This window comes from Papio anubis, chromosome 16 (genome assembly GCF_008728515.1).
Source record: "Papio anubis isolate 15944 chromosome 16, Panubis1.0, whole genome shotgun sequence".
NCBI lineage: Eukaryota > Metazoa > Chordata > Mammalia > Primates > Cercopithecidae > Papio > Papio anubis.
This window is the reverse complement of record NC_044991.1, coordinates 73,286,876-73,314,621: the sequence shown is the minus strand read 5'-3', so window position 1 is coordinate 73,314,621 and position 27,746 is coordinate 73,286,876. Positions and strand designations below refer to the sequence as shown.

Here is a 27,746-nt window from a genome sequence, read left to right as displayed (position 1 = left end):
TCTACATCTTACCTGGCCTGCCTCTGCACCAAACATGTTTTCAAGACATGGAAAAGCCCTAAGGCAAGTGATCCCCGGTGCTTGCAGTCAGAAACTGGCTGCTTACACAGTATAGGAATATGAATGCTGGCTGGGTGTGGTGGCTCACGCCTGTAACGTCAGCACTTTGGGAGGCCGAGGCAGGAGGATCACTTAAGGTGAGGAGTTCAAGACCAGATTGGACAACATGGTGAAACCCCTGTCTCTACGAAAAATACAAAAAATTAGCTAGGCATGGTGGTGCACACCTATCATCCCAGCTACTTGGGAGGCTGAGGCAGGAGAGTCACTTGAACCTGGGAGGTGGAGGTTGCAGTGAGCTAGGGTGGCACTACTGCACTCCAGCGTGGGCAACACAGCGAGACGACATAAGAAAGAAAGAGAGAGAGAGAGAGAGAGAGAGAGAGAGAGGGAGGGAGGGAGGGAGGGAGGGAGGGAAAAGAAGAAAGATGAAGGCCAAGTATGAACCCTGGGTCAGCAGCATCAATACAACTGGGGAAACTTATCAGAATGCAGATTATTGATCTCCATCCCAGACCCTCAGAATCAGAAACACGGGAGGTGGGGCCCCACAGTCTTTAACAAGAACCACCACGCAGGGGGCTCAGATACACGCTCAGGTTTTGTTGTTGTTGTTGCTGCTATTGTTGTTGTTGTTATTTTAGACAGAGTTTTGCTCTGTTGCCCAGGCTCTATAGAGTGCAGTGGCATGATCTTAGCTCACTGCAACCCCCGCCTCCCGGGTTCAAGCAATTCTCCTGCCTCAGCCTCCCAAGTAGCTGGGATTACAGGCACCCGCCATCATGCCTAGATAATTTTTGTATTTTTAATAGAGACGGGGTTTTGCCCTGTTGGTCAGGCTGGTCTCGAACTCCTGACCTTAGGTGATCTGCCCACCTAGGCCTCCCAGAGTGATGGGATTACAGACGTGAGCCACCGCGCCTGACCCACACTCAAATTTGAGAATCTCTGACCTAGGAGAGAACACAGGGGGCATCAATAGCGTCTGCTGCAGATATTGTCACCATTTGTCAGATAAGAAGTGAAGCAGTGAAAGTGACTCATCCAAGGTCACACAGATGACAGGTGGCAGGCGTGGGTCTTTGATCTCTTTCCACCATACCACCATAGAAGTGAACAGCACTCACACTTAGGCTCTAGGTAAGACATAAGAATTAGGTCCCAAAGTTCCCCTTCCCCACCACCACTACTTTGCTCCACTTTCTAAACCAAAGGCCTCCACCTGGTGCATCCAAATGGTTCTTAAAGCTCTTCTGGGAAGCCTGCCAAGCCAGGTGCCCCTCTCTTGGCTCCCAGCTGCCCTCACAGCCTCCATCAGGATAAGCCCTCTCCGTATCTCCCCTTGCCCCCCATCGCCCCACACCCTCCAGCCAGCAGGATGTGTTGGGGAAATCCAAAGCAGGTTCTTTCCTGGAAAAGGTTGAGACCCCTGGGTTAAACCTCACCTCGAACCTTTGTGCCACGGCAGTTTGCATTGCTCTTCCTTCTCCTCCTTGTCCTCCAACCTTCCTCCCCTCCCCTCCCCTCCCCTCTGCTCCCACTCCATCTGCCGCTCCTCCTGGCTAGGCTCCCCCTCAGTTGGCTCAGCAGGAAAAGAGAACAGGATGGTTTATTTTTATCCTGAGATACTGCTGGGGGGAAGGGGATACCATCTGACCGAGAAGCAGTAGCTCCTACAGCCACAGGAGGTCAGAAGGTGGTGACAGACCCAGGATCTCCCTGGGAAGGAACTACAGATGTCGGTTCCAGACAGTAGGCAGACCTGGGAGGAGCTCAGGACCCAGAGTGAGGAGCTCTGAGCATGGCACCACCAGACACTGCTGTGTGACTATAGGCAAGTCACTTCGCCTCTCCGGACCTCATTTCCACCTCTGTAAAAGAGGGAGGGATGCAGGCCCGCCCTGCTTGGGAAGGCTACTTTTGTGAACATGAATCAAATGGGAAGAGCACTTTGCAATCTCGATACCACATGTGAGCACCCATGGAAACCACCCTGGAGGGGCAGCAGCCTGGGGACATTCTTATTTATCTACAGAAAATGCCCTCATTCCGTGAGCCTGACAGCAGGTTAAACAGCTCATGTCACCCAGCATGTTCGCCCCCGTTTTTCTTTTTACATGTTTGATGATTTTTTAATTACATAAGCATTATGTGAATTCACTCTCCTTTTGGGAAAAAGATGAAGCATTATGGGAAAGCCAAATCTCCCTTTAACCAACCCTCCCCCGACCCTTCTTCCCCACCCCAGACGTCACCACTCTTCAAGCTGTGGGTTTTCTGTGTGTCCTTCCAGAACCCTTGTTATATCAATATATGATGCATATTGTATTTATACATATATCCATAGGCAATATACATACATAAAAGCATGTATTTTTTTAAAAAAGTTCCATACCCATCATTCAGCAGCATGCTTTTTTTTCCTTACTCGACAGTGTTTTTGAGATTCTGTTGTATAAATATATTCTAATTTTATTTAGCCAGTCTCCTGCTGATGGACAGTTAAGCAGCTTCCAGTTGTTCACTATCACAAACAATGCTGCAATGGGCATCTGTGTTTATGGCTTCCTGGGCGCAGGGAAGCCACCAGGATGCCTCTCTGGGCACCAAACTGCTGGATCGGAAGGTCTGGTGGTTATTACTAAACCACACCCCCCACAACCACCACCAAACTTCTGCCTCTGCCTTTAATACAAGTTGGGAGACTGGATGGGCTCCAGGGTGAAGTGAGAGGTTCAAGGTGAACTGTTTCTGCATCCGGTGCCAGGTCTCCTGTCTCAAACTGCAGGGGTGCAGGCGGGAGGGAGTAGCTGTGCCCAGTTAGTGCCAGTCCCTCACCCTCACGCCACAGCAGCAGCAGCACCAGGCTCTCTGGTCAAGTGCCTGTTTGCCCACGTGGCCACACTCCTGGGTGTGTGCAGCCTCACTGTCTCTCCTGCACTGAGATGCGACTCTCTTTGCCATCCTCCTGGGTGACCGGTTGGCATCCATGTAAAGTCTCCTGCACTGGAGCGGCAGGGTTGGAGCCAGGAAGATCGTCCGGAAAATTGATCTCCTGGGGTTCCTGCTTGTGGTGGGGGGCCTGGGGAGGCAAGGTGTGAGGTCACCCCCAGCAACAGGGGCAGCTGTGCCTCTGAGGAGCCCCTCCCTGGGAAGCGGATCCCTTCCCCGAGCCCTCTCGCCTTTCCCAGACGGCGGGTCAGTGCTGATTCCTTGGGTGCCTCCTGCCCCCTGCTGGCCATACCAAGGGCGACGAAGAGCTTCCAGTGTGGGAGCCACTGGGCTTAAGGGGCTGCCACATTTGCTCCCACCCATTTGACCCAGCCCCAAGGCCCAAAGATGCAGCTCCCTAAGCATTGAATGCCAGGAAAGGAGTGAAGAACAGCCAGTGTTAGGCTCTGCCAGTGGTTCCAGGGGCAGTTCTGTGGGGGACTGAGCTCCAGATGGAAGGAGCATGGTGGGTGGGGGTGACAGTCCCCAATTCTGCTGCCACCCCACTGGCTGCAGGGACAGACTCTGAATCAGTTTTACTGCCCCATAGGCAATCGTGAGGCCATCTTTCCAGTTTGTCAAAACTCTGTCCCAGTTCTCAGGGGCGACCTACCTTATCATTTGGCTTCTTGGCCACCTTTTCTAGAGGGAAAAAAAAAGGATGGGGAGTTGGAGAGGCCAGATTAGGAAACAGGTGGTCCCCCCTCACTCCCCCATAACCTCCCCACCTGAGGACTCACTGATAAAGACCAGCACCAAGAGGAGGATGACAAACAGGATCCCCAAGCAGATGGGGATCACCACCAGGGCTCTCTGCCGATCCTGGGGACCTGGAGAAATCGGGACTTCAGCATGTACCCCTCACCTGCAGGGTCTCCCTACCCTAAACCTGCTGTGACTTGTCAGACTCCAGAATCCTCCAGTGTCAGAGCTCATCTACATCACAGGGTTCAAACCGCAGCCTTTGGGGAAATGTGGCTGGCAGATGTTTTTAAAGGAACCAGAACATTTTTTAATGTTTGGAAATACTTGCCGACATTTTTAAACTGGGAGGTAACATATTAAAACATAGACATCTAATTTCTCTTACAAACTGGGAAGATCGGGTTCCGCCGGGCAGCCTCCCCACCTGGGAACCATCAGCTTGAAGCGAGTGGCGGCGGCTGTCACCACCCGCTCACGATGCTCCCCGCCACTCCCCGCTCTCTGCCCAATGCTGAGGTCTAGCATGATTCATGTCTGCATGGTGCTTTTGGTATAGAAGAGTGGAGGGGAAAGGTAAAGTATTTCTCTTGCCAAATTTTTTTTCTAAGTGGGAAAAACAAAAGAAAGACCAAAAGGCGGGGCGGAGACTAGGGTGAGGCAAGGGATGAAATTGTTTCAGGATAAAATTGAAAGGGCTGTCCAAAACGCTCAGTCATCAAGATAAACACTCTTTTAATGCCATATTTTGAAAATCATCAGGCAGACACCAAGTCAGCAAACTATGGCCTGCAGGCTGGCTGCCCATTCGTTTCATTGGAACCAGGGCCAGGATTAGGGTGAGGTGAGCGAGGCAGGGTCATGCAAACACTGAGTCGGATCCTGTTCTTTATTTAAAATGTTGCTCTCTTGCTCATCATAGATTTATTTGCATTAATTTTTATTTTTAAAAATATTGCATCAAAATGAATTTACCTTGATTACTAGACTTTTATGGCACCTTCTTAAATATTGTGCCCAAGGGCAAGTGCCTTGCTCACCTCACTCTAGTCCGAGCCCTACAAACAGGAAAGTACAGTTTGAGAAAAAGCAAAGAGAATGTATTTTTCTTACTCCTGACCTTTTTCACTGATTTACATTATCTGATCTTTGCTGTAGGCCAACCTTCTCACTCTAAAATCAAAACCTACTAAGGAAGTAGTGTTATCATCCCATTTTACAGATGAAGAAACTGAGGCTAAGAGAGGGGAAGTGATTTGCCCAGGCTCCCAAGATAAGTGGCAGAGCTGTGATACCACACCCCCAAACTGCCTCTCCTCCCCCTTTTCCCATCCAGTGTTCCTGTGTGCCTCATCTCCCCCTTCAGTTCCCACTTTCCTAGGCTTTTTCCAGGGCCCATTGTCCAGGACTCACCACAGACAACATCAGTCTTGTTTGTGCCTGCCTGTTGCACAACCAGGTCTTTGGTCTCACAGCTATGCGCAGACACGTGCACAAATGCACACACACAGAGAAAGAAAGAGATATTAAGTTTCCCCAAGCATAAGATTTCTAACTCTAGAATGAGTCAGTCAACAATCAACAAATCCAGGTTCACTGAACACACAATACGTGCAACATCCTGTGCTGGTTATTATAGGAATGACACAGACTCTGTTCTTACAGAACTTAAAAGTGCAGAGAAAAGATTATTGCACATCTTGAAGGAGTAATAAATAGGGGAGTCTATAATGAGTGCCATGCTTTGTGATCTAGGCAGGCTAAAGTGAGATGGGAATGGTTCCGAGGAAACAGAATCCACCAAGGCTGGAATGGAGAGATGATGAGTTCAGCTTAAGATAGTGTTACTCAACCTCAGCACCAGTGACATTTGGGCTGGATCATTCTTTACTGGGTCGGGGGGGCGGGGGCTGTCCTGTGCATTGCAGATGTTCAGCAGCATCCCTGGCCTCTATCTGCCAGATCCCTGTAGCATCCCCCTCTCCATTTGTGACATATGAAATGTGTCCAGACATTGGCAAACATTCCACAGGGAACAAAACTGCCCCCTGTTGTGAACCTCTGGTTTAAGGGTCTTCCAGACAGACTTCCCCGCAGACATAAGACCTGAGTGGGCCCTAAAGGATGTAAAATTTGGATCAGCAGTGCAGTCCTGCTAAGTGGGACCATGTGATGTGGGGAAATCAGGCAGGTGGCATGCAGGATGGTGTTAGGAAACTATGGAAAATTGTGTCTTTAGAACCAGATCACTGGCAGATGTGAAGTTTTCGACTGGATTCAGCTGGTCAGTCTCATCAGCATCCAACCAGGCGACTTCACTAGTGAGAGGATTCAGCTGCCTGGAGAGCTCAGAGGAGGAGAAATTACAGAAGAGTGGCCAGTCAGGAGGCACAGCAAGCATCTAGATATGAGATGATGAAGACCTGGTCCAGGTGGCCCCAGGAAGAGTAGAGCAGAATGGACACAGGACGTTGCAAAGGAAAAATCATCTAAGGTGGGAGAAAGAGAGAGAAGCTTTGAAGAAAGCATATACTTTAGCCTTTTTTAAATTTTTATTTATTTATTTTTTGAGACGGAGTCTCGCTCTTTCGCCCGACTGGCTGGAATGCAGTGGCACGATCTCGGCCTAACTGCAGCCTCCGCCTCCCAGGTTCAAGTGATTCTCCTGCCTCCGCCTCCCGAGTAGCTGGGACTACAGACGCACGCCACCATGCCCAGCTAATTTTTGTACTTTTAGTAGAGACAGGGTTTCACCATATTAGCCAGGATGGTCTCCATCTCTTGACCTCATGATCCGCCCGCCCGGCCTCCCAAAGTGCTGGGATTACACGTGTGAGCCACCGCGCCCAGCCTACTTTAGTCTTACATGAGTAGAGCATTCAGGAGTTTACAATACACTTTACATGTTTTTAGCTCAAGCCTTGTGAAATGAAAGTCATTCCCATTTTCCAGATGAGGAGACTGAGGCTCCGTGAGGGTCACACACTTACTGAACTGTAATCAGATTTGTAAGCCAGTGCACTGGTTCCATTAATACTATACCAGTGGGGCCTCCAGTTATCAGTCAACATTTATCAGTAAAAATTTGAGCACCTACTATGCATCAAGTACTGTTCTAAGAATAGGGGATGTAGCAACGGAAGGAAAAAAAAAGGCCAAGTCTCTACATTTAAGGAATTTTCAATCTATCAGGGAAAGGCAGACAGTTAACAAATAAAATGTATATGGTATACTCCTATTTGTGCAAAAGTAAAAGGAGGGAGATTGTGTGTGTGTGTGTGTGTGTGTGTGTGTGTTGTGTGTTGGTTTGTTTATATGTAGAATCTCTGGAAGGATATGCAAGGAACAATGGCTCCCTCCAGAGATAACTGGGAGGCTAAGGGGCAGGGATGGGAAAAAGACACTGCTCTGGCTCTTTTGTGCCTTCTGTCCCATGTGCCTATCTTGCCCATTTTTAAAAATCAAATGCCAAAAGTTAATGGGGCAGGTGTTTGTTTTTTGAGACAGAATGTCGCTCTGTTGCCCAGGCTGGAGTGCAGTGGCGCTATCTCGGCTCACTGCAACCTCCACCTCCCGGGTTCAAGCGATTCTCCTGCCTCAGCCTGCCAAGTAGCTGGGATTACAGGCGCCCACCACCACACCCAGCTAATTTTTTCATATTTTTAGTAGAGATGGGTTTTCACCATGTTGGGCTGGCTGGTCTTGAACTCCTGACCTCAAGTGATCCACCCACCTTGGCCTCCCAAAGTGCTGGGATTACAGGCGTGAGCCACCACACCTGGCTTGCCGCCCGTGTTTAAGGTATTCCAGGCAGATGAGTTTGACGGAAGAGAATGAACAGTGTGTTCAGAGGATTGCAAGTAGCACGAAGCTGTGCGATGCAGGAAAGGGATCAGGAATGCAGCAGGAAGGTCTGATGCCATGCTAAGGAGTCTTGGTTCCAACAGAAAGATAGGAAGCATCTCAAATAGGAGAGTGTTATGACCTGAAAGAAACTGTCGAACATTCATGTTGGCAATAGGATGAAGAGAGAACCAGCTGGAGGGGAGAGAGCAGAAGCAGGGAGGCCAGGAGGCAGAAAAGGCATCACCCAGACCACAGTGATGAAGCTCAAACTAAAGTGACAACAGTGGAGACAGTGAGTATGTTCCCAAAACATGTAGACAGTCAGAGGGCAGGACCAGGTGTGGGTTTGGAGCTGGATGTAAGAGAGGGAGGCCCTCAGGGTGAGCAGCCAGAGCCCAGAAAGCCCTAGAAAGCCAGGTAAGGTGAAAGCAAGAGGAGGAAAACTGAAAAGAAGCAGGAGGGGCAGAAGGAAAGCTAAGATAAGTGTCCCAATACTCCCAGAATAGGAGGCTCTCATGAAGCGAGAGGTCAACAGTGTCTATTACCTCAAAGAGAGAGCAGGCAAGAAAAATGTGGAAACGTGCCCATCTGGTTGGCCATGAGGCCACTCTGCAGATGCTTCACAAGTGCATGAGTACGTGTGGACCTCTGGGAGCGGGGACAGGACAGGTGGCTGGAGAATGGAGGCAGCTCCATGCCACTCTTAGAGCAGGAAACACAAGCGATGAGTGCTTATACCTTGTCCAAGGGCGACACTTTTCAAAAGCAGATGACACATTGGAGAAGAAGCCGACCGGGCAGGGCTCACAGATGGTATCAGAAACCCCTGTAGCTGGGAGTGGGTGGGGAGGGGGACATTAACCATCACAGTGGACCACCTGTCAAACTCACAAGGGAGCCAGTGGCCAGGCAGGACGGGAAGAGCTCCTGCCTTGAACACTCTTCCCCTGATGTGCTGCTGCCCCCAACAGCTGCAGTCCCCAGGAGGATTTCTCCCATTGCCCTTCAAAGGCAGATGCCCATGGCAGGAGGCAGAATGAACAAGGTCCCATCTGCAGCTCACTCCAGTGGGGATGCCGACATAGGTTGGAGCCTCCGCTTCCTCTGCCTCTGGAGCTAAGTGCCCACTGCCCAGCCCCTCACCCTGGGCCCTAAGCTCCTCTGTCCCACCTCCAAAACTGATTCCCAGATGAGCCACTTACCAATCTGCTTGACCCCAAAGCCAGGCGAGCATGAGCGATGCGGGACACAGCTCTCACAGGACTTACTCGTACAGTGCAGGCCTTCTTCACAGGTGCAGATGGTGTCTGTTTCTGAGGTGCCCTTCTGCTGGACCCGAAGCCCTAGGTCTGAGAAGAGAAGGGCAGGAAGGATGGGAACACCCCACTGGACCATAGTCTGAGCCTCACTCCCCACATTGCCTGCTCTTTCTTCCTCAGACCCTCTTCCAAGTAGAGATGGCAATCAAATCATTTAATGACCAGTACAAGCCGGACTCCAACCAATCAGAACAAACCCTGGCTACATAAAATTAGAATGGCTGCATTGTTGGGAATATCAGCTGCAATATCAACCCGGCTCCCAAGCGTCCCTTTCCCAACAGCCCACGCACTGGGGTCGCAGTATTTGTGCTGGTGGCAGCGTGTCTCTCTATTCCAGGTGTCTAGGAATTCGCTTTCACCGCAAGGAAGGCATTCTGTTTCGGTGAACTCTGTGCAGTCACTCACCAGTTTCTGTCCTGGAAAACATCAGGAAATGAGGGAGGGCTCTGGCCAACTCCATGAGTCAGACACTAACCACACAATGATCAGGCCAGGCTTTAGGGTAGGAGATTCAAAGATGAAAGTCTTGGACCCTTCATAGTCAGGCAAGGAAGATGGAGGAGCTGGGATCCCTAGTTCAGGGTAGACAGAGGTTTACCTGGTAGAGAGGGAACCCAGAACATTCTGACAGTGAAGCAGGACTGGGAAGTGGGTTGTTTCAGATTTGAGTTTACAGTTAACACATGGGGTCTGCGTCTGCCACCAAAGCAAAGGGGGGCTCCATGATGGGGCTAGAGGGTTGGCATCTCACCTGGCTGGCACAAAGAACAGCACTGACTGTTTATTAGGTACTGTTTTTCTCTGCATGCAGTGGGTGGTTCTGGATAGACCTAAAAACAGAATGGTGCAATTTGAAGGGATCTTGAAATCTCCACTGTAGCCTCTTCAGCAGAAAGGTAAAAGTCATCCAGGACAGAGGCTGCAAACTGAAGTGCAAGTCAAAACAGAAAGTGGAATCTGCATGATATTTGGAATGTTTGTTTTCAAATAAATTGCCTGATTATAATTGCACCCAGAGAATCATTTTGATATTTTACAAAGCAGTGGTACTGGAAACTCACACATTCTCTGAACTGAACAGAATTCCTTTGGGCTTGATGCCTGAGTCATTCCTCTTCCCAAAGATCCCATTGGATATGGGGACTCCAGCAGCTCCCCTGGAGTCCTGAAGCTAGCTGACTTCAGCTGGCCCTAGTGCTGTTTGGGGCTATGTTTAGCACTTGGCCTCTTCCTCCTATTCTTCTGCTTCCCTTCCTGCTCCTTTCCAAGACCCATCATGTTTTCTTCCTTCAACTCCTCATCATCTGTTCATCCAGCCCTTCCCTCATAAAATGCTAGAATGTAAAGCTGGAAGGGTAAACTCACACTCTTTCATTTTACAGAGAGTTGAGACTGAGCACCAAAGAGGAGGGTCACTTGCCCGGAGTTTCACAGTGACAGAGTCCAAATGAGAACTCAAGTCTCAATGCTCCCTCTCTCCATCAATTTGTGTTTCATCTTCACCATTTTACTACATCCAGGTACCACCCATGCTATTAATTACTTCTTGTTAATTTCAATACTTTTATTTTCTTTTATTTTTTCAGACAGGGTCTGGCTCCATCACCCAGGCTGGAGTACAATGGCACCATCTCAGCGCACTGCAACCTCTACCTCCCGGATTCAAGCAATTCTCCAGTCTAAGCCTCCTGAGTAGCGGGATTACAGGTGTGCACCACTATGCCTGGCTAATTTGTGTATTTTTAGTAGTGATGCGGTTTCACCAGGTTGACCAGGCTGATCTCAAACTCCTGACCTCAAGTGATCTGACTGCCTTGGCCTCCCAAAATGCTGGGATTACAGGCGTGAGCCACCATGCCTGGCCAGTACAGTTACCTTAAATGTAAACCTTACATCATCGCCAAGAGACAAGAACCAGTATCACTTCTCATAAATAAAAGGTAACCCTAAAAATAAATTATGAGGAAGCAAAACAAGGTTATTAAACCCCAGCTGGTTGCTTTGCTTGCTGAAGGCCCTCCACCCCAGGCCTGCTCTTGATTTTTGTTTTAAAAGGAGGATTAGCAAGGCTTTGAGAGGTATTAACTCTATTCTAGCTCCAGAGACTTCCTCTTTGAAAAAATGAGAAAGATTTTTAAAAGAACTGTAAAGTGAGTATATGTTTAATTATATGTCCATGTGCTCCTTAAAATCGTCCCACACTTTGGGAACAGCCAGGGAAAAGAACACAAGTTTGAGAGTCAGACAGCTTTAGACTCCAGTCCTGACTTTGACTTTGACTTTGTAACACTTTGTTATTTTGCTTCTCTTAGCCTCAGTTTCCCTGTCTCTAAAATGGGAGTAATAATGCCTGCCCTGCAGGTTGGACTGTGAAGATAAGAAAGAATACATGTATATGGCCTGGCACAGTGTCGGGAACATAGTAGGTGCTCATTAAACAGCAATTTTAATCATCATTCATTTGTATCTGCTTGCATGATATATGGCCAGCACCCCAGCTACCTGGCTGGCTGTTCAGAATCCTACCTAACTGGTGGCTCTCATTCAACCTGGGTATCTCAGCAAATTACTTACAGAAATGTGTCTTACCCAAAATGGGAAAGGAAATAGAAAAAGCCACTGCCCCCCACCAGCTCATCGCAAGACACCATCCTGTGAACGTGGAGCTCCCACACTCCCAAAGATAGGAAAGTCCTTGATACCATCTTCAAACACATGAGAAATAAAGCCCTCCTCTAAAAGCCTGTCAATCCCCAGTTCTCACTCCCCGTAGTTCTGGTCCTTCTGCCACAAAAGAGCTCAGGAGCAGAGCTTGAAGACTCTCACTATCTGAGAGGCAGGCTCAGGAATCATGCAGATGTAGATTCACACGAGGTTCTTCCATTAGCTAGCTATGAGACCTTTGGCGAGACAATCCCCCTTTCTGAGCCTCAGTTTGCCAGTCTGTATAATGGGGGAGTTGTGGGAAATCAGACAAAGAAAACAGGCAGTGTTTGGCTTAGAGCCTGACACACAAGAAGCCCTCAATAGATAGCTTCTGACATTGTCACAGCCCAACCTCTACCTGGAGCCAAAGTTGGGAGTTATGAGGGCAGACTCTGCTCTTGAGAAGCCTGGGTCACACCCTTCGCCCCACCTCCTCTGGCTTTTCCTCCACTCCTACCACAAGGGCCCCCCTTTACCTCTTTTCCAACTCTGCCCTCCCCCTGCCTCCCTGCTCCCTAAGAGCCATTGCTTCAGGTGAAAGTGAAAGCTGTGGGACCAAAGCAGCCTCCCCACTCCCTCTCTTCCCTTGCTACCGACCCCCCACGCCATGGATCATTCCTGCCCAGGCTTCAGGCCGGAATCTACAGCCCTCAAAAGTAGGGGGAGGCCAGAGGGGCTGGGATGAGGGAGTCAGGTACTTGGGGGATTCCCAGCCTCCAGAATGAGGAACTACAAAAATACATTTAAACAAAAAGTAAGTCAAGTGTAGGCTTCTGAAAATCCCGGAGATATGCTTGGTTGGCTCCGAGCCCTTCTGATGCCTGGAGAAACCCCTGGTTTCTCCAGCCCTCTGACCACCAGCCCTGGTCAAAGCCAACCAGAACCCTGGTCTCCTAACCCTTTATTGGGTCCCATAAACTGTTCATCTCCCCCAGGGGTCCCCTGAATTTATGTCATCTTAAATTCAGGAGAAAAAGGCACAGCCCTGGGGATTCCTTCTAGGTTGGAACACCCAAGATAGGGTTCAGGGCAGGGGGCGATGTTAAAAGCTCCTTGTCGTCTCAAAAAAGTACCTGGGTCTCTGCACCCATCTCTTTTCCCACAAGATGCCCTGGAAGAAGGCAGCCCCAGCTGGCAAGATGATAACCACTTACAGAGGCTGGCATCTGTCCACAATAAGAAGGGGACAGGAAACGGGCCAGACCCGCCCCTTCCCTTGGTCCGCCTCACTTCCCGCCCTCTGAACCCCCTACCAGTCTCTGTGTGGCCAGCCTCCGAGACTCCCTAAACCCATCCACGCCGTCTAGGCACGCTTGTGCAGCCGGTGCCTTCCCTGTGCGACCCCTGTAGGCCACCCGGGACCCCAGCCCCGGAGAAGAGAGAGGCAGCCCACCCCATTCAGCCTGGAGCGGGGGCACCTTGCCCAGCTTCCACCCACCCTCCTGCCCCCACAAAAATCAGCCAGGAAGGTCTCTCCCCCGAAGTTTTGCTTCCCCTTCCTTCTCAATCCCCACTCCCAAATCCCGTCGGGTGGGGGCAAAAACAACTCACAGCGGTCAGCAAGCAGCCCCAGAGGACGCACTGCAGAGGCAGACGAACCATGGCGAGCTGAGACCAGACGGCAGGACCACTGGGCTCCCGAGCGAGGCCTCTGCTGACTCCCCTGCCCCTGCCTTGGCCCCGCCCAGGAAAGAGGCGGGGTCTTCAAAGACCAATCGCGGTCCACCTATCGGGGGGCGGAGCCCCCAGCAATTCACCGCGCAGGGATTTCCCCAGAACATTCCCAAAAGTCTAATTCCCCCCGGGAGTTTAGGGACGCGTCTTGCGTCCTCCTCCTTAGGGGAGGAGGCATGGTCCCAGAGACAGCCATTCTTCTTTGCCCCCAGGTCCCTCCCACAAAGGCCAAGCCGAGGCAGGCCAGGAGCTAGCCTGCTTCCAGGGAGCGGAGAGAGATCCCATGCGTGCTGGGGCCCACCACAGGGACCCTCACGGTTTTCCCCTCCCTGCCCCCCTCTCCGCTGCCTCTAGGTATCCTCGCAAAACCGAAAGGGTCTCCACTGCGGAGAGACCTGAGGAAGTTCCCCCAACACTACCACGCAGAAAACGGGAAGGCCACAGCTGGGGTATGGGGAGGCGTTTCAAGGAAAAGAGTTTCCCAACTCATAATTTCACTCCTTCAAAGGAAATTCCCTCGTGTGGGCGCGTCGTCTCAACTTCCCATGCATCCATCCATGCATCCGTGCGTCCTCACCTCATTCCATTCCATCCCACCTCCCACCCAGCACATGGAGACAAGCATTTATTAAGAGTAGGGACCGGGCGCGGTGGCTCACGCCCGTAATCCAGCACTTTAGGAGGCCGAGGTGGGCAGATCACTTGAGGTCAGGAATTCGAGATCAACCTGGCCAAACTAGTGAAACCCCAACTCTACTAAAAATACAAAAATTAACCGGATGTAGTGGCGTTCGCCTGTAATCCCAGCTACTCGGGAGGCTGAGGCAGGAGAATCGCTTGAACCGGGGAGGTAGAGATTGCAATGAGCCGAGATCGTGCCACTGCACTCCAGTCTGGAAGGCAGAGCAAGAAAAAAAAAAAAAAAGGTGGGGGCCGGGCGCCGTGGTTTACGCCTATAATCTAACACTTTGGAAGGCCAAAAAGGGAGATTGTTTGAGGCCAGGAGTTCAAGACCACCTCGGCAACATGGCAAGACCCTCATCTCTACCAAAAAAAAAAGTTTTAAAAGTTAGCCAGGCATGGTGGCAAACACCTGTAGTCCCAGCTACTCAGGAGGCTGAGGCAGGAGGATCGCTTGAGGCCAAGAGGTCAAGGTTGCAGTGAGCCATGATTGCAATAATTGCAGCACTGCAGTTCAGCCTGGGCGACAATGCAAAACCCCATCTCAAAAAAAAAAAAAAAAAAAAAAAAAAAAGAGTGGGCCAGCCTTTTGTAGCATTATAAAACACTTTAAGAATGTTAGGAAACTTGGGACCCTCTCATTTTGCAGAAACACACACACTTGTGCTTACATTTCCTGGGTTCATGACCTCTGAAGACTTTTTTTTTTTTTTTTTTGGTGTTTTTTGTTTGTTTGTTTTGATGGAGTCTCGCTGTGTTGCCCAGGCTGGAGTGCAGTGGCGTGATCTTGGCTCACTACAACCTCTGCCTCCTGGGTTCAACCGATTCTCCTGCCTCAACCTCCTGAGTAGCTGGGATTACAGGCAGGCGCCACCATGCCTAGCTAATTTTTGTATTTTAGTAGAGACGGGGTTTCTCCATGTTGGCCAGGCTGGTCTCGAACTCCTGACCTCAGGTGATCCGCATGCCTTGGCGTGCCAAAGTGCTGAGATTACAGGTATGAGCCACCACGCCCGGCCCTCAAGATGTTCTTGAACCAGTGTTAACACTCTGCTTTGCAGCATGGAACACCTGGGTTCTGGTGGAGGCTCTGCCTCTGAAGGACTGTGTTCCCTTAGGCCTGAATTTTTCTACAAGGAAAACTTAGGAGCTTGAACTAGACAACGGTTGGGATGATGACCCTCCAAGCTCTCAATTTCTGGAACAGGCCAAGAGGTCAGACCACACAGATCAGGGAAGATGGAAGGGGAGGACGCTTCTAATCCCATTCTTGTGGCTTCTGCTGTTAAGGGCACATTTGCATCTTGTGGATTCTGCCTCTAGGATCCATCCCCTATTTTCTGTCACCTCTGCCACTGTCCTAATTCAAAGGCCGCCATCTTTCATCTGGACTGTCCCAACAGCCTCCCTCATTCCACAGGACGTATTGAGCACCTACTATGTGCCAGGCAACTCTTTACACTGCTGCAATTCTCTTGATAAACTCCAGATCTGATCGACTGGGACACTTTCCTGCATAAAAACCTCTTTGGGTTTCCCTACACCCTCAGGATGATCCAAACTCCTTATCCTGCCAGAGCACACCCTTCCCCACTCAGCCCCAACCTCTCTTTCTATACTAACTTCCTGCCATGTCCTCCCATGCACACTGGCTTCAGCCTCTCCCCACTTCCCAGACACACAACCTTTTTTCCTTACAGTTTGTCTCATTGATCTTGATGTTCCTTCCTTTTCTTCTCCTTTCTTAAGTTTAAATGTCACCTCCTCTTAAACCTTCCCCAACTCCCTGAGACAGAGGTAGGTACTCTACCCCACCCCACCTCCTCCCCCATGTTGCCACAGCATTTAGCATGCCAGACCATAACTCCTTCTGCCTGGTCCCATTTGACTGTGAGCTCCCTGAGGGCAGGACTGGATCTTTCCCAGTCCTAGGTACATAATAGGACACCAACATATGGGTGTCAAATGAATGAATAAATGAATGAGTGGATTCAGCAACTTCTCATCCTAAGTACAGCCTCCATCATGAAAAAGAGTTGGTGGCAGGGGGTGTGAAGCTGGTAATCTCAACACAGACCTCAAGCTGCAGTGGCCTCTTGAGGATGGTGGTCAGATACCAAAAGGCCAGAAACTCTTGAAATCAGGGTCCAGGGAACTTCATTAAAGCCACCCAAACATGCCCAGGATAAAGAGAAGATTAAAATATCTTTTCCCTTTTTAACACACTTTGAAAAAAACAAGTACGGTTTTAAATCCTTTGGGAGAGGGGCGTTACTATAATGATTTCAGCCATTACTTATTCTTTATTTGCTTGATTCCAAAATTGGGCCTTTCACAAAACTGCCTGGGGAAGCAAGTACACAGAATTAAAACATTAATTATATTATATAAAACATATCATAGCAGCAATTAAAGCAGCTTAAATTAATGTGTGAAGGAATAAATGTTAGCCTTCGGGTTGCCCCATGGGGCGAAGACCAGATAAGACAAAGGAAAGATATTTTAGTACATACATATCCTGAGGAGGCATGTGCTGGCGGGCACAGGCCCAGAGAAGGCCTAGAATCTTGCTGAGCTGAGAAGAGTGTGCTGGAGGAGGAAAGCAAGAAGATGATTTAAGGGAAAGCGGCAATATTTGGAGGCCAATCAAAAAGGGAACAATGAAGGGTTCAGCAATAGGAATGGAGCAAAGGACATTCAAAAGAGTAGGGAGCCAGGCTTTTGGAAACACAGAGATGAAATGGCCTTTGTAGGGAGGTGGGTTCACAGGGCCAGGTGAATGGGTGAGGAGCACGCCTAGAGGTCCAGTGTCCACAGCGCTGCCAGAATCTGGCATCCAGAGTGTTCTGTCCAATATGCAGATCCAATTGTGTTGCTCCAAGGCTTAAAGTGGCTCTCCAGGGCCCTCACTCTTTAAACTTGCAGAGCTGCAAGGCCATGGGCCTCCTGGTCTACATCTCTAAGCATCCTTCCTGTCTTCCCCTTCATGCTCCAGCCCCACTCCCTAGATGTCCCATGCTGTCATCTCTGCCTGGAGAGCTCCCTTCCCACTGCCACTCTCCTTTCACCTGGCCAACTCTTTCTAACCCTTCAAGGTCCATCTCAGGCGACCCTCCTCTGGAAATCTCTCTCTAACAACCAGCCTATCCCCCTGTGCTCTCTCAGAACCTGGGGCAGCTTTACCCAAGCAAGACTCTAGCCCGACCACGCTGTATTTCAATTATTCTGTTTACTTGTGGAGCCAGTGTATTGAGGCAATTCAACTCCGTGGGGCATAATAATGAAGATTTTCTCCCCTAATCTCTGCCTTCAGTCATGCTGTGTTGAATCTCCCTTTTCCATCCCTTAATGACATTTTGGGCAGACTGCATTACTTTGGATCACTTTCTGTTGTTAAACCTCCATCCTTTAGAGCTTTATTCTCAAACTCAATTTAAATCTTATTTTATCTTCTCTTTTACTCATTCAAGAGTTGACTTGAGCCAGGACTCTGCCTGCTAGGAGGAAAAGGACTTGGTGGAGGTGGGGGGATGGTCTGATTAGGAGACATACCCTACCACCCCCACCCCAACCCTGTGTCCATATATGGTTTCTCATGGGCAAATGAGTAAGTTCCTCAGTGGCTTCTCCACTGCACAGTTCTGACAGGGTCATCCAGCCCAGGTTTGACCTCTCCTACCTCACCCCACCACCTGGGGCCTGCCACTGTCCTGACCCTCTTGCCCAGCAGTCAACCTGTTTGAGTAGGCCACCAGAAAAGTGCTCCAGCCAGGCCAATTACTGCAATGTCCACTTGACCTAGAGAAGCTCACGCATCCAGTCAGCTACACCACAATGCGCCTCTTCTCACCTCTCCACTCCCCTGCTCAGAGAGGCACAGTCCACTGCCCACAGTCTACCCCCCATCAGGGAACAGCATCCCAGAACCCCATGCTTGCAGTCATCTCTCAATCTCCACAAGGGACTTCCTTTGAATTTCTGCCACCCCACCTTTAACAGAGAGGGGAGAAATTGCCTTCTGCTATAAACACCAGACTACTCAATAAAACCAAGGATCTCCTCCCTCCCCAAGATTGCTGTATGGACAAGGAAGAGAAAATGGGGATTTGGGGCTGTGGGTATAGAGCCAGTTCTGCCTCGTTTAGTAAACCTGGAGGGAAACTATCTGGCTCCCTAGAATACAGGGTACAGAGGGCCTGTTGGCTTTGGCTGTGGGTCAGCCATGTTGCTGATTCCTAAGGGACAAGGAATTTGCACTCAATTGCCTTTGAATCAGGCCATCCCTCACTTCTAACCCAGAATTGCGGAGAGGAGGAAGAGTGTCTCCTTTATCTTTGTAACCTGACACCCACACAGAGTCTGAACATCTGCCAGATGCTGAACAGGTATTTGTTGAATAAACGCAGAACTATAGAGTAATGAGGCTGAAGGGATCCCTCAGACCCACCTGCTCATTCCCACACCATCCTGGGTAGCAACCCATCTCCATAAGATGACAGGGCTCTCTAACCGGGATTCCCAGGCCTAACCATGGACAAAAAGCTTTCCCTTTAGCTCACCAGTATCGGGTGGGAATTTATCAAAGGGAACTAAGAAACTCAGAAAAGAACCCAAGCAGAAATTTGGAAAACCCAAGAGCCAGCAAAACAGATGGGAGAACAAAGTAGAAAATGTCTTGATCCTTATCTGGTTAAAACCACTTACTCCTCTGATTCTGATCCCAACACAAGGAGGCCTGGAGCCTGGTCCTCAGCCCTCCCAGACTCTGATGTCTGGAAGAAGAGATGCTTTGGTTGCAGGGGAGAGGATCCAAGTTTTTACCATGACCTCAAGAGCCTGCATGACCTGGCCATTGGCAACCTCGGTTTCCACCTCAGAGCTTTGGCTTGGTGCCCCCTCTGCCTAAAATGCCCCTCCTCCCACCCTTCATCTGCTGACTCTTCCTCACCATTCATGTCTCAGAGAGGCCTTCTCTGGCCATCTTATCTAAAATGAATTTCCTCCACTACCCACACACCTCCCCCACCACTGGCTTCTCTTGTAGCACCTGTTCTAATGAGAGTTGTCCTTGCAAACAAGAGAAGACATAGAAGTGAACTTAAATAAAAGAGGACACTATTGAAAGGGTGTTGGGCAGCCCAGAGAACTGACAGGAAGACTCAAGAGAGGAACCCAGGCAAAACCACAGGAGGCGGGGAATAGATGAGACTCTGCCACAGAAAAGTTCTATAAACCATCTCTGTGCCAGTCTACCTCCAAGACAGCCTTCAACGATCCCTACCTCCTGGTCTTCACACCCTTATGTAGTCCCCTTCCTTGTTGTACCCTGGTCTGTGTGACCAACATAAACCAGCAGGAGTGTAGGTCACATCAAGATTAGGTTACAAACCCACTGAGGTCGGGTGCAGTGGCTCATGCCTGTAATTCTAACACTTTGGGAGGTCAAGGAAGGAAGGGTCACTTAAAGCAGGGAGTTCGAGACCAGCTGGGCAACATAGCAATAATTCATCTCTATGAAAAAAAATTTAAATAAAAATAAAAGGACTGAGGCTTCCATCTTATGTGTGCACTCTCTCTTCTTTTTCTCTCGTCTCTCTCTCCTTTTTCTCTCTTCTCTCTCTTCTCTTTCTCTTCTCTCTCTCCTTTCTCTGTCTTCCTTCTCTCTTCTCTCTCTCTTCTACTTTCTCTCTCTCCTTTCTCTCTCTTCTCTCTTCTCTTTCTCTCTTCTCTCTCTCCTTCTCCTTTCTCTCTTCTTTCTCTCTTCTCTCTCTCCTTCTCCTTTCTCTCTCTTCTCTTTCTCTCTCTCTTCTTTCTCTCTCCTTCTCTTCTCTCTTTCCCTCTCTTTCTTCTGTCTCTCTTCTTTTTTTCTGTCTTTCTTCTTTCTCTTCTCTCTCCTCCTTTCTCTCTCGCTTCTTTCTCTCTCTTCTCTCTCTCTCTCTCACTCTCTCTCTCCTTCCCACTCCCCTCTCCCCCACCCCCTGCGTGGCCTCCAGGCCCTCTGGGGAAGTAGCTGTCTGCCATGTCATGAGGACATTCAGCACTCAGGCAGCCTATGGAGAAGTCCATATGGCAAGGATTCAAAACTTCCAGCCCTCAGCCACATAGGAAGTGGAAGTGGAAGTGGAAGTGGAAGTGGAAGTGGACCCTCCCGCAGCAGTCAAGCCTCATATGACTTCAGCCCCAGCTGACACCTTGACCCCAATGGCGATCTAATCAGAACCACCCAGTTAAGCTGCTTCTGGATTCCCGATCCACAGAAACTGTGAGATAATAGATGTTTTCTTGTTTCAAGCCACTAAGTTTTAGGTCAATCTCTTACCCAACAATAGATAATGAACACAATTTCTAACTACCCCTGAACTTGAGCATCACTCCCTCAAGGTTCAAAGTCTTGGGAAAGGAATCAGAGTGGCCACACCTGGCTTACACCCCACATTCTGTGCCTCCTTGGCTTCCTTGTCAAATCCCCTGCCCTCGTTCCCCTCAAGTAAGAAGGGTACACATCCTGAACATCCAGAACAATCCATCTGCCCTGCAATGTTCCCTCAGAACACTCAGCACAACTTGTTCTCTATGCAGGATGATGTTTTTCTCCTTTCCCCTTGCTTTTCCTAAATTTGGGCACACACCAGACGTAAGAACCAGAGAGGGCAGATAGTTTCTTGGCCCAATAATGCAGGGAAAACATCCTCAAAATTCTGATTGCCTTAAAAATGCCAGGCCCTGAAGAAAGACCCATTAGAAGGCAACTTCTTCCCAGTGAATTAGTGGGGGAAAAGAAAAAAGCACTTTGGGAATCAGGATCAAGAGATACACTTCTGTATCTTTTCATGCAGCCATAGCCCAGTGAGTAATCGAGCCTTTCCCACTCAAGATAAATATGAAACAGGCGCTTTATTACAGACCAAAAAATCCATGGTCCCATCTCATAATCAAATCAGCATTTTTTTTTTTTTTTTTTTTTTTTTGAGACGGAGTCTCACTCTGTTCCCCTGGCTGGAGTGCAGTGGCGCGATCTTGGCTCACTGCAAGCTCCGCCTCCCGGGTTCCTGCCATTCTCCTGCCTCAGCCTCCCAAGTAGCTGGGACTACAGGCACCCGCCACTGCGCCCGGCTAATTTTTTTGTATTTTTAGTAGAGACGGGGTTTCACCGTGGTCTCGAACTCCTGACCTTGTGATCCGCCCGCCTCGGCCTCCCAAAGTGCTGGGATTACAGGCGTGAGCCACCGCGCCCGGCCACAAATCAGCATTTTTGTTTGTACATTTGCATGTGCCACCTTTTAATCTTTGCCTATATGGACATTCAGATTTTTCTTTCCAAGGGATAGCATAAATAGATTACCTATTTTACATTTTCCTATAACACTAGACCATGTATATTATTTCCACCTTTGTAAACTCCTATTTTTATTTTTTCTTTTCTTTTCCTATTTTTTTTTTTATTGGAGACAGGGTCTCACCCTGTCACCTAGGCTGCAGTACTTTAGCACTAGCATAACTCACTGCAGCCTAAAACCTCTGGACTCAAGTAATCCTCCTGCCTTGGCATCTATTTTTTTTTTTCTTTATCTATCTTTACACCTCTCTCCCCATAATAGCCTGATAGGTATCTGTCTACACATTTAAGAATATATTTGTCTTTGGGAGGCCGAGACGGGCGGATCACGAGGTCAGCAGATCGAGACCATCCTGGCTAACCTGGTGAAACCCCGTCTCTACTAAAAAATACAAAAAAAAAAAAACTAGCCGGGTGAGGTGGCGGGCGCCTATAGTCCCAGCTACTCGGGAGGCTGAGGCAGGAGAATGGCGTAAACCCGGGAGGCAGAGCTTGCAGTGAACTGAGATCCGGCCACTGCACTCCAGCCTGGGTGACATAGCGAGACTCTGTCTCAAAAAAAAAAAAAAAAAAAAAAAAGAATATATTTGTTCATTTAATAAGAAAAGGAATCTCTATCTTTTTTTGCAATCATTTTTGTCACTTAATAATATATCATGGAAATAATTCCAGGTTAGTAGATACAGATCGTACACATTCTTTCTTTAAAATAACTGTGTGAGATTCCAGTGTGGACTTGTCACAACCAATTTAACCATTTTCCTGTTGATGTACATTCAGGTTGCATCCAGGTTCTCTCTACTGCAAAGCAGGCTGCAACAGCGTTTTCACACATATGGTTAGGCACCTGTGCTTTTATGTCTATACAATAGATTTCTAGAAGGAATTTGTGGGTATTTATATTGTAAATGCTAACAGATATTTTAAAGATACTTTCCAAAAACCTTGGGAAATTCATATGCTTGAAGGCACCTTTAGACTGCCTTCTCCCCAGTACTAAATGTTATCATTCATTTTAATATTTGACCATTTGATGGTGAAGAGAGATATCTCTTTGCTGCAATTTATTTACATTTCCTCAATTATTAGGGAAGTTGAGGATCCTATCAAATGTTTATCAACCATTTGGATCTCCTCCTCTGTGAACTAACTGTATATATCCTTTGTCCATTTTCTATTAAATTGTCTGTTTCATATTAATTTATTCAATCATGTAGTCACTCAACTAATAAGCATTGAGCACTTACTAGGTCACTTGTTGGGGTTATAATACTGAACTAGACAAAGTCCCAGCCTGAATATTAACCCTTTACTCTGTCATCCATGTTGAAAATCAGCTCAGATGTCTAATTGTATCTCCAGGCTCTCCCCTACAGATATCCTCTGGTACAGCGGTCCCCAACCTTTTTGGCACCAGGGACCAGTTTTGTGGAAGACAATATTTCCGTGGACGGAGGGGTTGGGAAGGATGGTTCCTGGTTTTGGATAAAACTGTTCCACCTCAGATCATCAGGCATTAGATTCTCATGAAAAGCACGCAACTTAGATCCCTCACCTGTGCGGTTCACAATAGAGTTCGCGGTTCCATGAAAATCTAATGCAATTGCTGATCTGACAGGAGGCAGAGCTCAGCCTGTAATGCTCACTAGCCGGGTGCTCACCTCCTGCTGGGCGCCCGGTTCCTAACAGACCATGGACGGGTACCAGTCCACAGCCCGGGTGTTGGGGACCCCTGCTCCAGTAGATTGTAGTCATTATGCTTTCATGTTTTCTGATGTAAAAATACCTAATACCAGCACCACTGGTCACAAATTGGTTAAAGCAGACAGAGGACTTAATCCAATCCCCATGTAGCACCTTGTTGGCACTCCACCCTCAGGTCTTCCATATTCACTGTTCCCACTCTTCCTGTTCCCTATCTCAAGCACTTGTGACCTTCTGCCCCAGAACCTTTTTTTGGCCACAAGAGCATTTTTAGCCCTTCAGAGGGCAGACCAGAAGTGCTGGAGATAATGCAGCCTTCTACCAATGACAGATGAGGAGTTGGTGGATCAATGCCCAGGCTCCCTTGCCTCTAAGCTGGGATAACTAAAAGGTACGTGTTCTACACTGTCCAGTCAAGGTGAAGCCACAGTTGCCTCCAGTGTAACCTGCTCATTTGCCCATCCTGTAATGGCTTCCTTCTCCTCTCTGTCTCAGTTACCCATTACCCCATCAGTGCTTCCCGGAGTCACCTCTCAAATAAAGTACTTGTTACTTGCACTCAAATCTTTGTCTCAGTTTCTGTTTCTGAGAGAATACAACAAAGGCACTTTGATCTACAAATGAGGAACTAGCAGCAGGAGGCAGCATCTCTCGATGAGTAAAAGTGTAACTTCTGAAGTCATAGGGCTGGCCCAAAATCTGATTCTGCTACTGACTGTGTGTCCTTGAGCATATTCTTAACTTCCAGTTTCTTCTTTACGAAATGAGCCTAAGAGCTCACGTGGTTATTATAAGGACTAAGTTAACCATGTGATTTTCTCACATAATGTCTAATAAAAAATGGTATTATTCTTTAATATTAGGAAACTGAGTTCTAGAGAATAGAAGTAGCTAGCCTAAGGTCACCCAGGAAACTGGGACCCTTATGCCCCATTTCAAAGACTCTACGCTCTGTCATCCTTTGGGCCAGGGATGTTACAGTCATGGGATTTCCCTTGTCCTAGGCTTTAAATACTCCTAAACATCTATGTGGATTGGAGTATTTATTTGTGCTATCCAGTAGAATTTTCTGTGATGATGTAAACATTGCATATTTATGCCATTCAATACAGTAGCTACCACTAGCTACATATGCCTGTTGAACATCTGGAATGTGGCTAGTACCACCATAAAAGTGGGGATTTTATTGTATTGACTTTTATCAAATGTAAAGAGCCACATATAGCTAGTAGCTATTATGTTAGATAACTCAGGTCTAGAAAAACAGGGTTGGGGCCAGGTACAGTGGCTCACACCTGTAATCCCAGCACTTTGGGAAGCCAAGGAGGGAGGATCACTTGAGCCTAGGAGTTTGAGACCAGTAAGGACAACATAGTGAGATCCCATCTCTGTTAAAAGAAATATTTTTAAAAAGTAAAAAATTGGCCGGACGTGGTGGCTCATGCCTGCAATCTCAGCACTTTGGGAGGCGGAGGCTGGCATATCACGAGGTCAGGAGATCGAGACCATCCTGGCTAACACGGTGAAACCCCGTCTCTACTAAAAATACAAAATATTAGCCGAGCATGGTGGCAGGTGCCTGTAGTCCCAGCTACTCGGGAGGCTGAGGCAGGAGAATGGCGTGAACCCAGGAGGTGGAGGTTGCAGCGAGCCGAGATTGCGCCACTGCACTCCAGCCTGGGCAACAGAGCGAGACTCAGTCTCAAAAAAAAAAAAAAAAAAAAAAAGTAAAAAATTAGAGAAAGGGGATTGGGCAATGGTGGAAAGAATCTCTCTTAGTTCTTTTCTTCTCCCCAGTCTCTCCTACCTTCAGACTCCCCTCCCAGCCCGAGCTATTCATCCCCCTCATCATAGGCCTCCACCTTTCCCTCCTTTGTACGTGCTAAGTTCCAAGGAAGGAAGCAGCAGGGACTGTGACAACCGCTGTATTTTCATACACCCAGCAAGGTGAAACAAACCCCTTTGTGATCCCTGTACTGAAAGACAAGACAAATACCTGCTATAAATAAAGCTGAATAAAGATCCTTTTCTAGATGGCTTCCATTGTTCCCTCTTCTCTTATAGTATTCACGCTGAGATAATTTCCGGCTTCTCAGATCCTCCACGGTTATAAAACATACCATTACCTCATTTTCATTTCATTAGATTTACAGGTCACAAGACTACTTTGATCCTTACCAAGTTCATCATTAATGGTTTCAAAATAATGATTCTTTCCATTTCAGCATGAGCCAACACAGAACTTCCTACCCATGCATTCTTTTATCTCTTGCTTCCTACTTTTAACTCCCTAGTCTAGACAATAGTGGCTAATTTAGTTTTCCAAATGCTGACGTGAATTTCATATCCATAAAGACGTTCCCCGCACAGTTCTGTCACCCCACAGCAAAAACAGTAAAAGTAATAATTTCTTTCCAAACTACCTAATCCTGATGGACGGCATAGAAAGGTATCGGATAAACCACCAGCTCTCCCAGGCTGTATTTCCATGATACCTGTAATTAACCCAGGTATCTGTAATTAACAATGGAACACATGGGCTTAGTAGTCTCACAGAAATGGGTTTAAATCCTGACTATATCACTTAACAGTGAGAAATAAAATGACTCTACCTTTTTGAGTCTCCGTTTCCTCATCCGTAAAATGAACATACGAGGTACTTACATTGCAGGGTAGTGGCAAAGACTCAAAGGATTTTTTTTTTTTTTTTTGAGACAGAGTCTTACTCTGTCACTCAGGCTGGAGTGCAGTGGCAGGATCTCAGCTGACTGCAACCTCCGCCTCCTGGGTTCAATCAATTCTCCTGCCTCAGCCTCCTGAGTGGCTGGGATTACAGGCGCGCACCACCATGCCCGGCTGATTTTTGTATTTTTAGTAGAGAAGGGGTTTCACCATGTTGGTCAGGCTGATCTCGAACTTCTGACCTCGTGATCCACCCACCTCAGCCTCCCAAAGTGCTGGGATTGCAGGCAAGAGACACCGCACCTGGCTGACTCAAAGGATTTATACGAGAAGCAGGACACTGAAATCATTAAGAGCGTAGACTTTGCCACTAACATACTACTCTGTGACCTTGGTAATTTGCCGACTCTTCTGACCCTCAATTTTCTCATCTATAAAATGGGAATAAATAATAATACCTACTTCTAAGGGTGTTGGGAGGATTAAATGAAGATACGTATAAAGTCCTCAGCACAATGGCTGACTCAAAGAAAGCACTCACCTCTTAATATGCCCTTGAAAGAGCTTTTCACCCAAGTTGTTGGCTACTTTCTTTAAAACAGGATTCTTAAGTTTTCTTTGTGTTGTAGACTCCTCTGGCCATCTGGAGAATCCTACAGATTCTTCTCAGAAAAATCTTTGTAAATGTAAAATATGATAGAGTTATAAAGAAGACCAGTTATATTGAAATAGTCATCAAAATATTAAGACAAGTATGTGATATACATGTATGTGCCTCTTTAATAATGGATTAAATAACAAGCTCTAGTGGCAAGCCTAAAACCTCCATAATTTCAAAGTAATGATGTGTGCAAACAATAATTTGAGACATCTGCAGCAGCAACTCTAGTGTAATATCAAATAGAAATATCTGTGCCTTCTATTGGTGACAAGGTAGCAGGCCCTGCTAATACTACTGTAGTTTATTGCCTACATTCACGATCAAAAGAAATGCTTAATTTAAGTTAGAGGTCAACGAAAACAAAGGAGTAAATTTTTCCATCCAAGTTCATGAACCCCAGGTTAAAGTTCATAATATATTTAGCACCCATTTATCCTCAGCTGTGGGTCTAAAGTCATAGATTAGGAGACAATAGGAAACATCTCTTCACATCCCATTATCTGGCCTCTGATTGGGCAAATGGTAGAAAAGAGAAATGCACCATTCTGTAAGAACATGTAACAAGATGACAACTACCAGCCAAGCTTATTTAGCACTAAGTGGCAGGCGTTTTTCTAAGTGTTTGACCTACGTTAACTCACCAACATTCACAGCAATGCTTTGAGACAGCTACTGTTACCATCCTTGTTCTACAAAGGAAAAAAACTGAGGCACAGAGAGGTTAGGTACGTCCCCAAGGTCACACAGCTAGTAAATGGTAGAGCCAGGATTTAGAGCCAGGAAGTCTGAATCCATAGTCTGTGCTCCTAGCTACCATGCCATACTCCCTCTCTACTCTGAGTGCAGGGGAGTAAGATTTCAATTACATTTCTCTCTTCTTATTAAGGCACCAGCATTGAATTGGCTCCCCCGCCTTATGCAGTATGACCCTGTATTAATTATATCTGCAAAGACTCATTCTTCAGGAGGAGTAGGAGTTAAAGAGATGAAAGGGAGGAGGGAGCGGGGAGAGGTAGGAAAGGGGCTGGGAAAGTATTTTAAGCAGAGGAAATGGGAGGTACAAAGGCCTTGAGGTGGAAAGAACGTGGTGGATGTAGGACGTGAAAGAATACCGATGGGGTTGCAGGTTGGAAAGCAAGGGGCACAGTGGGGTAAGATAAGTCTGGAAGGCAGAAAGTATCTAGATCTCGCAGGGCCTTGAAGGCAGCTTTATTATTATTCTAAGAACAATGGGGAGGACAATTAAATTTGTTTTATAGAAATATCACTCTAGCTGTAGAGGAGAAAGAATTGAAGAGAAAGAAAAGTGGAAGCGGGGGCCGTGGTTTGGAGGCAGTCAAAGGGGTCCAAGCTAGGGATGATGATGGCTTGGACTACTGGT

At 47.8% G+C, this 27,746-nt stretch overlaps 1 protein-coding gene across 10 annotated transcripts in view; it reads right to left on the bottom strand.

The window, feature by feature from the left end:
• Positions 1-2,413: 2,413 nt before the first annotated feature.
• CD40 (CD40 molecule) overlaps positions 2,414-27,746 on the bottom strand; it is a 38,991-nt gene continuing 13,658 nt past the window's right edge. For 2 of the 10 annotated variants that reach the window (XM_031656003.1, XM_031656004.1), the window contains exons 2-9: positions 26,246-26,380; positions 9,673-9,751; positions 9,327-9,337; positions 8,802-8,948; positions 8,338-8,431; positions 3,792-3,881; positions 3,665-3,688; positions 2,414-3,142 (exon numbers count right to left, since the gene is read on the bottom strand). In XM_031656003.1, the coding sequence (XP_031511863.1) occupies positions 2,881-3,142; positions 3,665-3,688; positions 3,792-3,881; positions 8,338-8,431; positions 8,802-8,948; positions 9,327-9,337; positions 9,673-9,728 (684 nt within the window). In that variant the 5' untranslated portion in view covers positions 9,729-9,751; positions 26,246-26,380 and the 3' untranslated portion in view covers positions 2,414-2,880. 10 annotated transcript variants of the gene reach the window in all.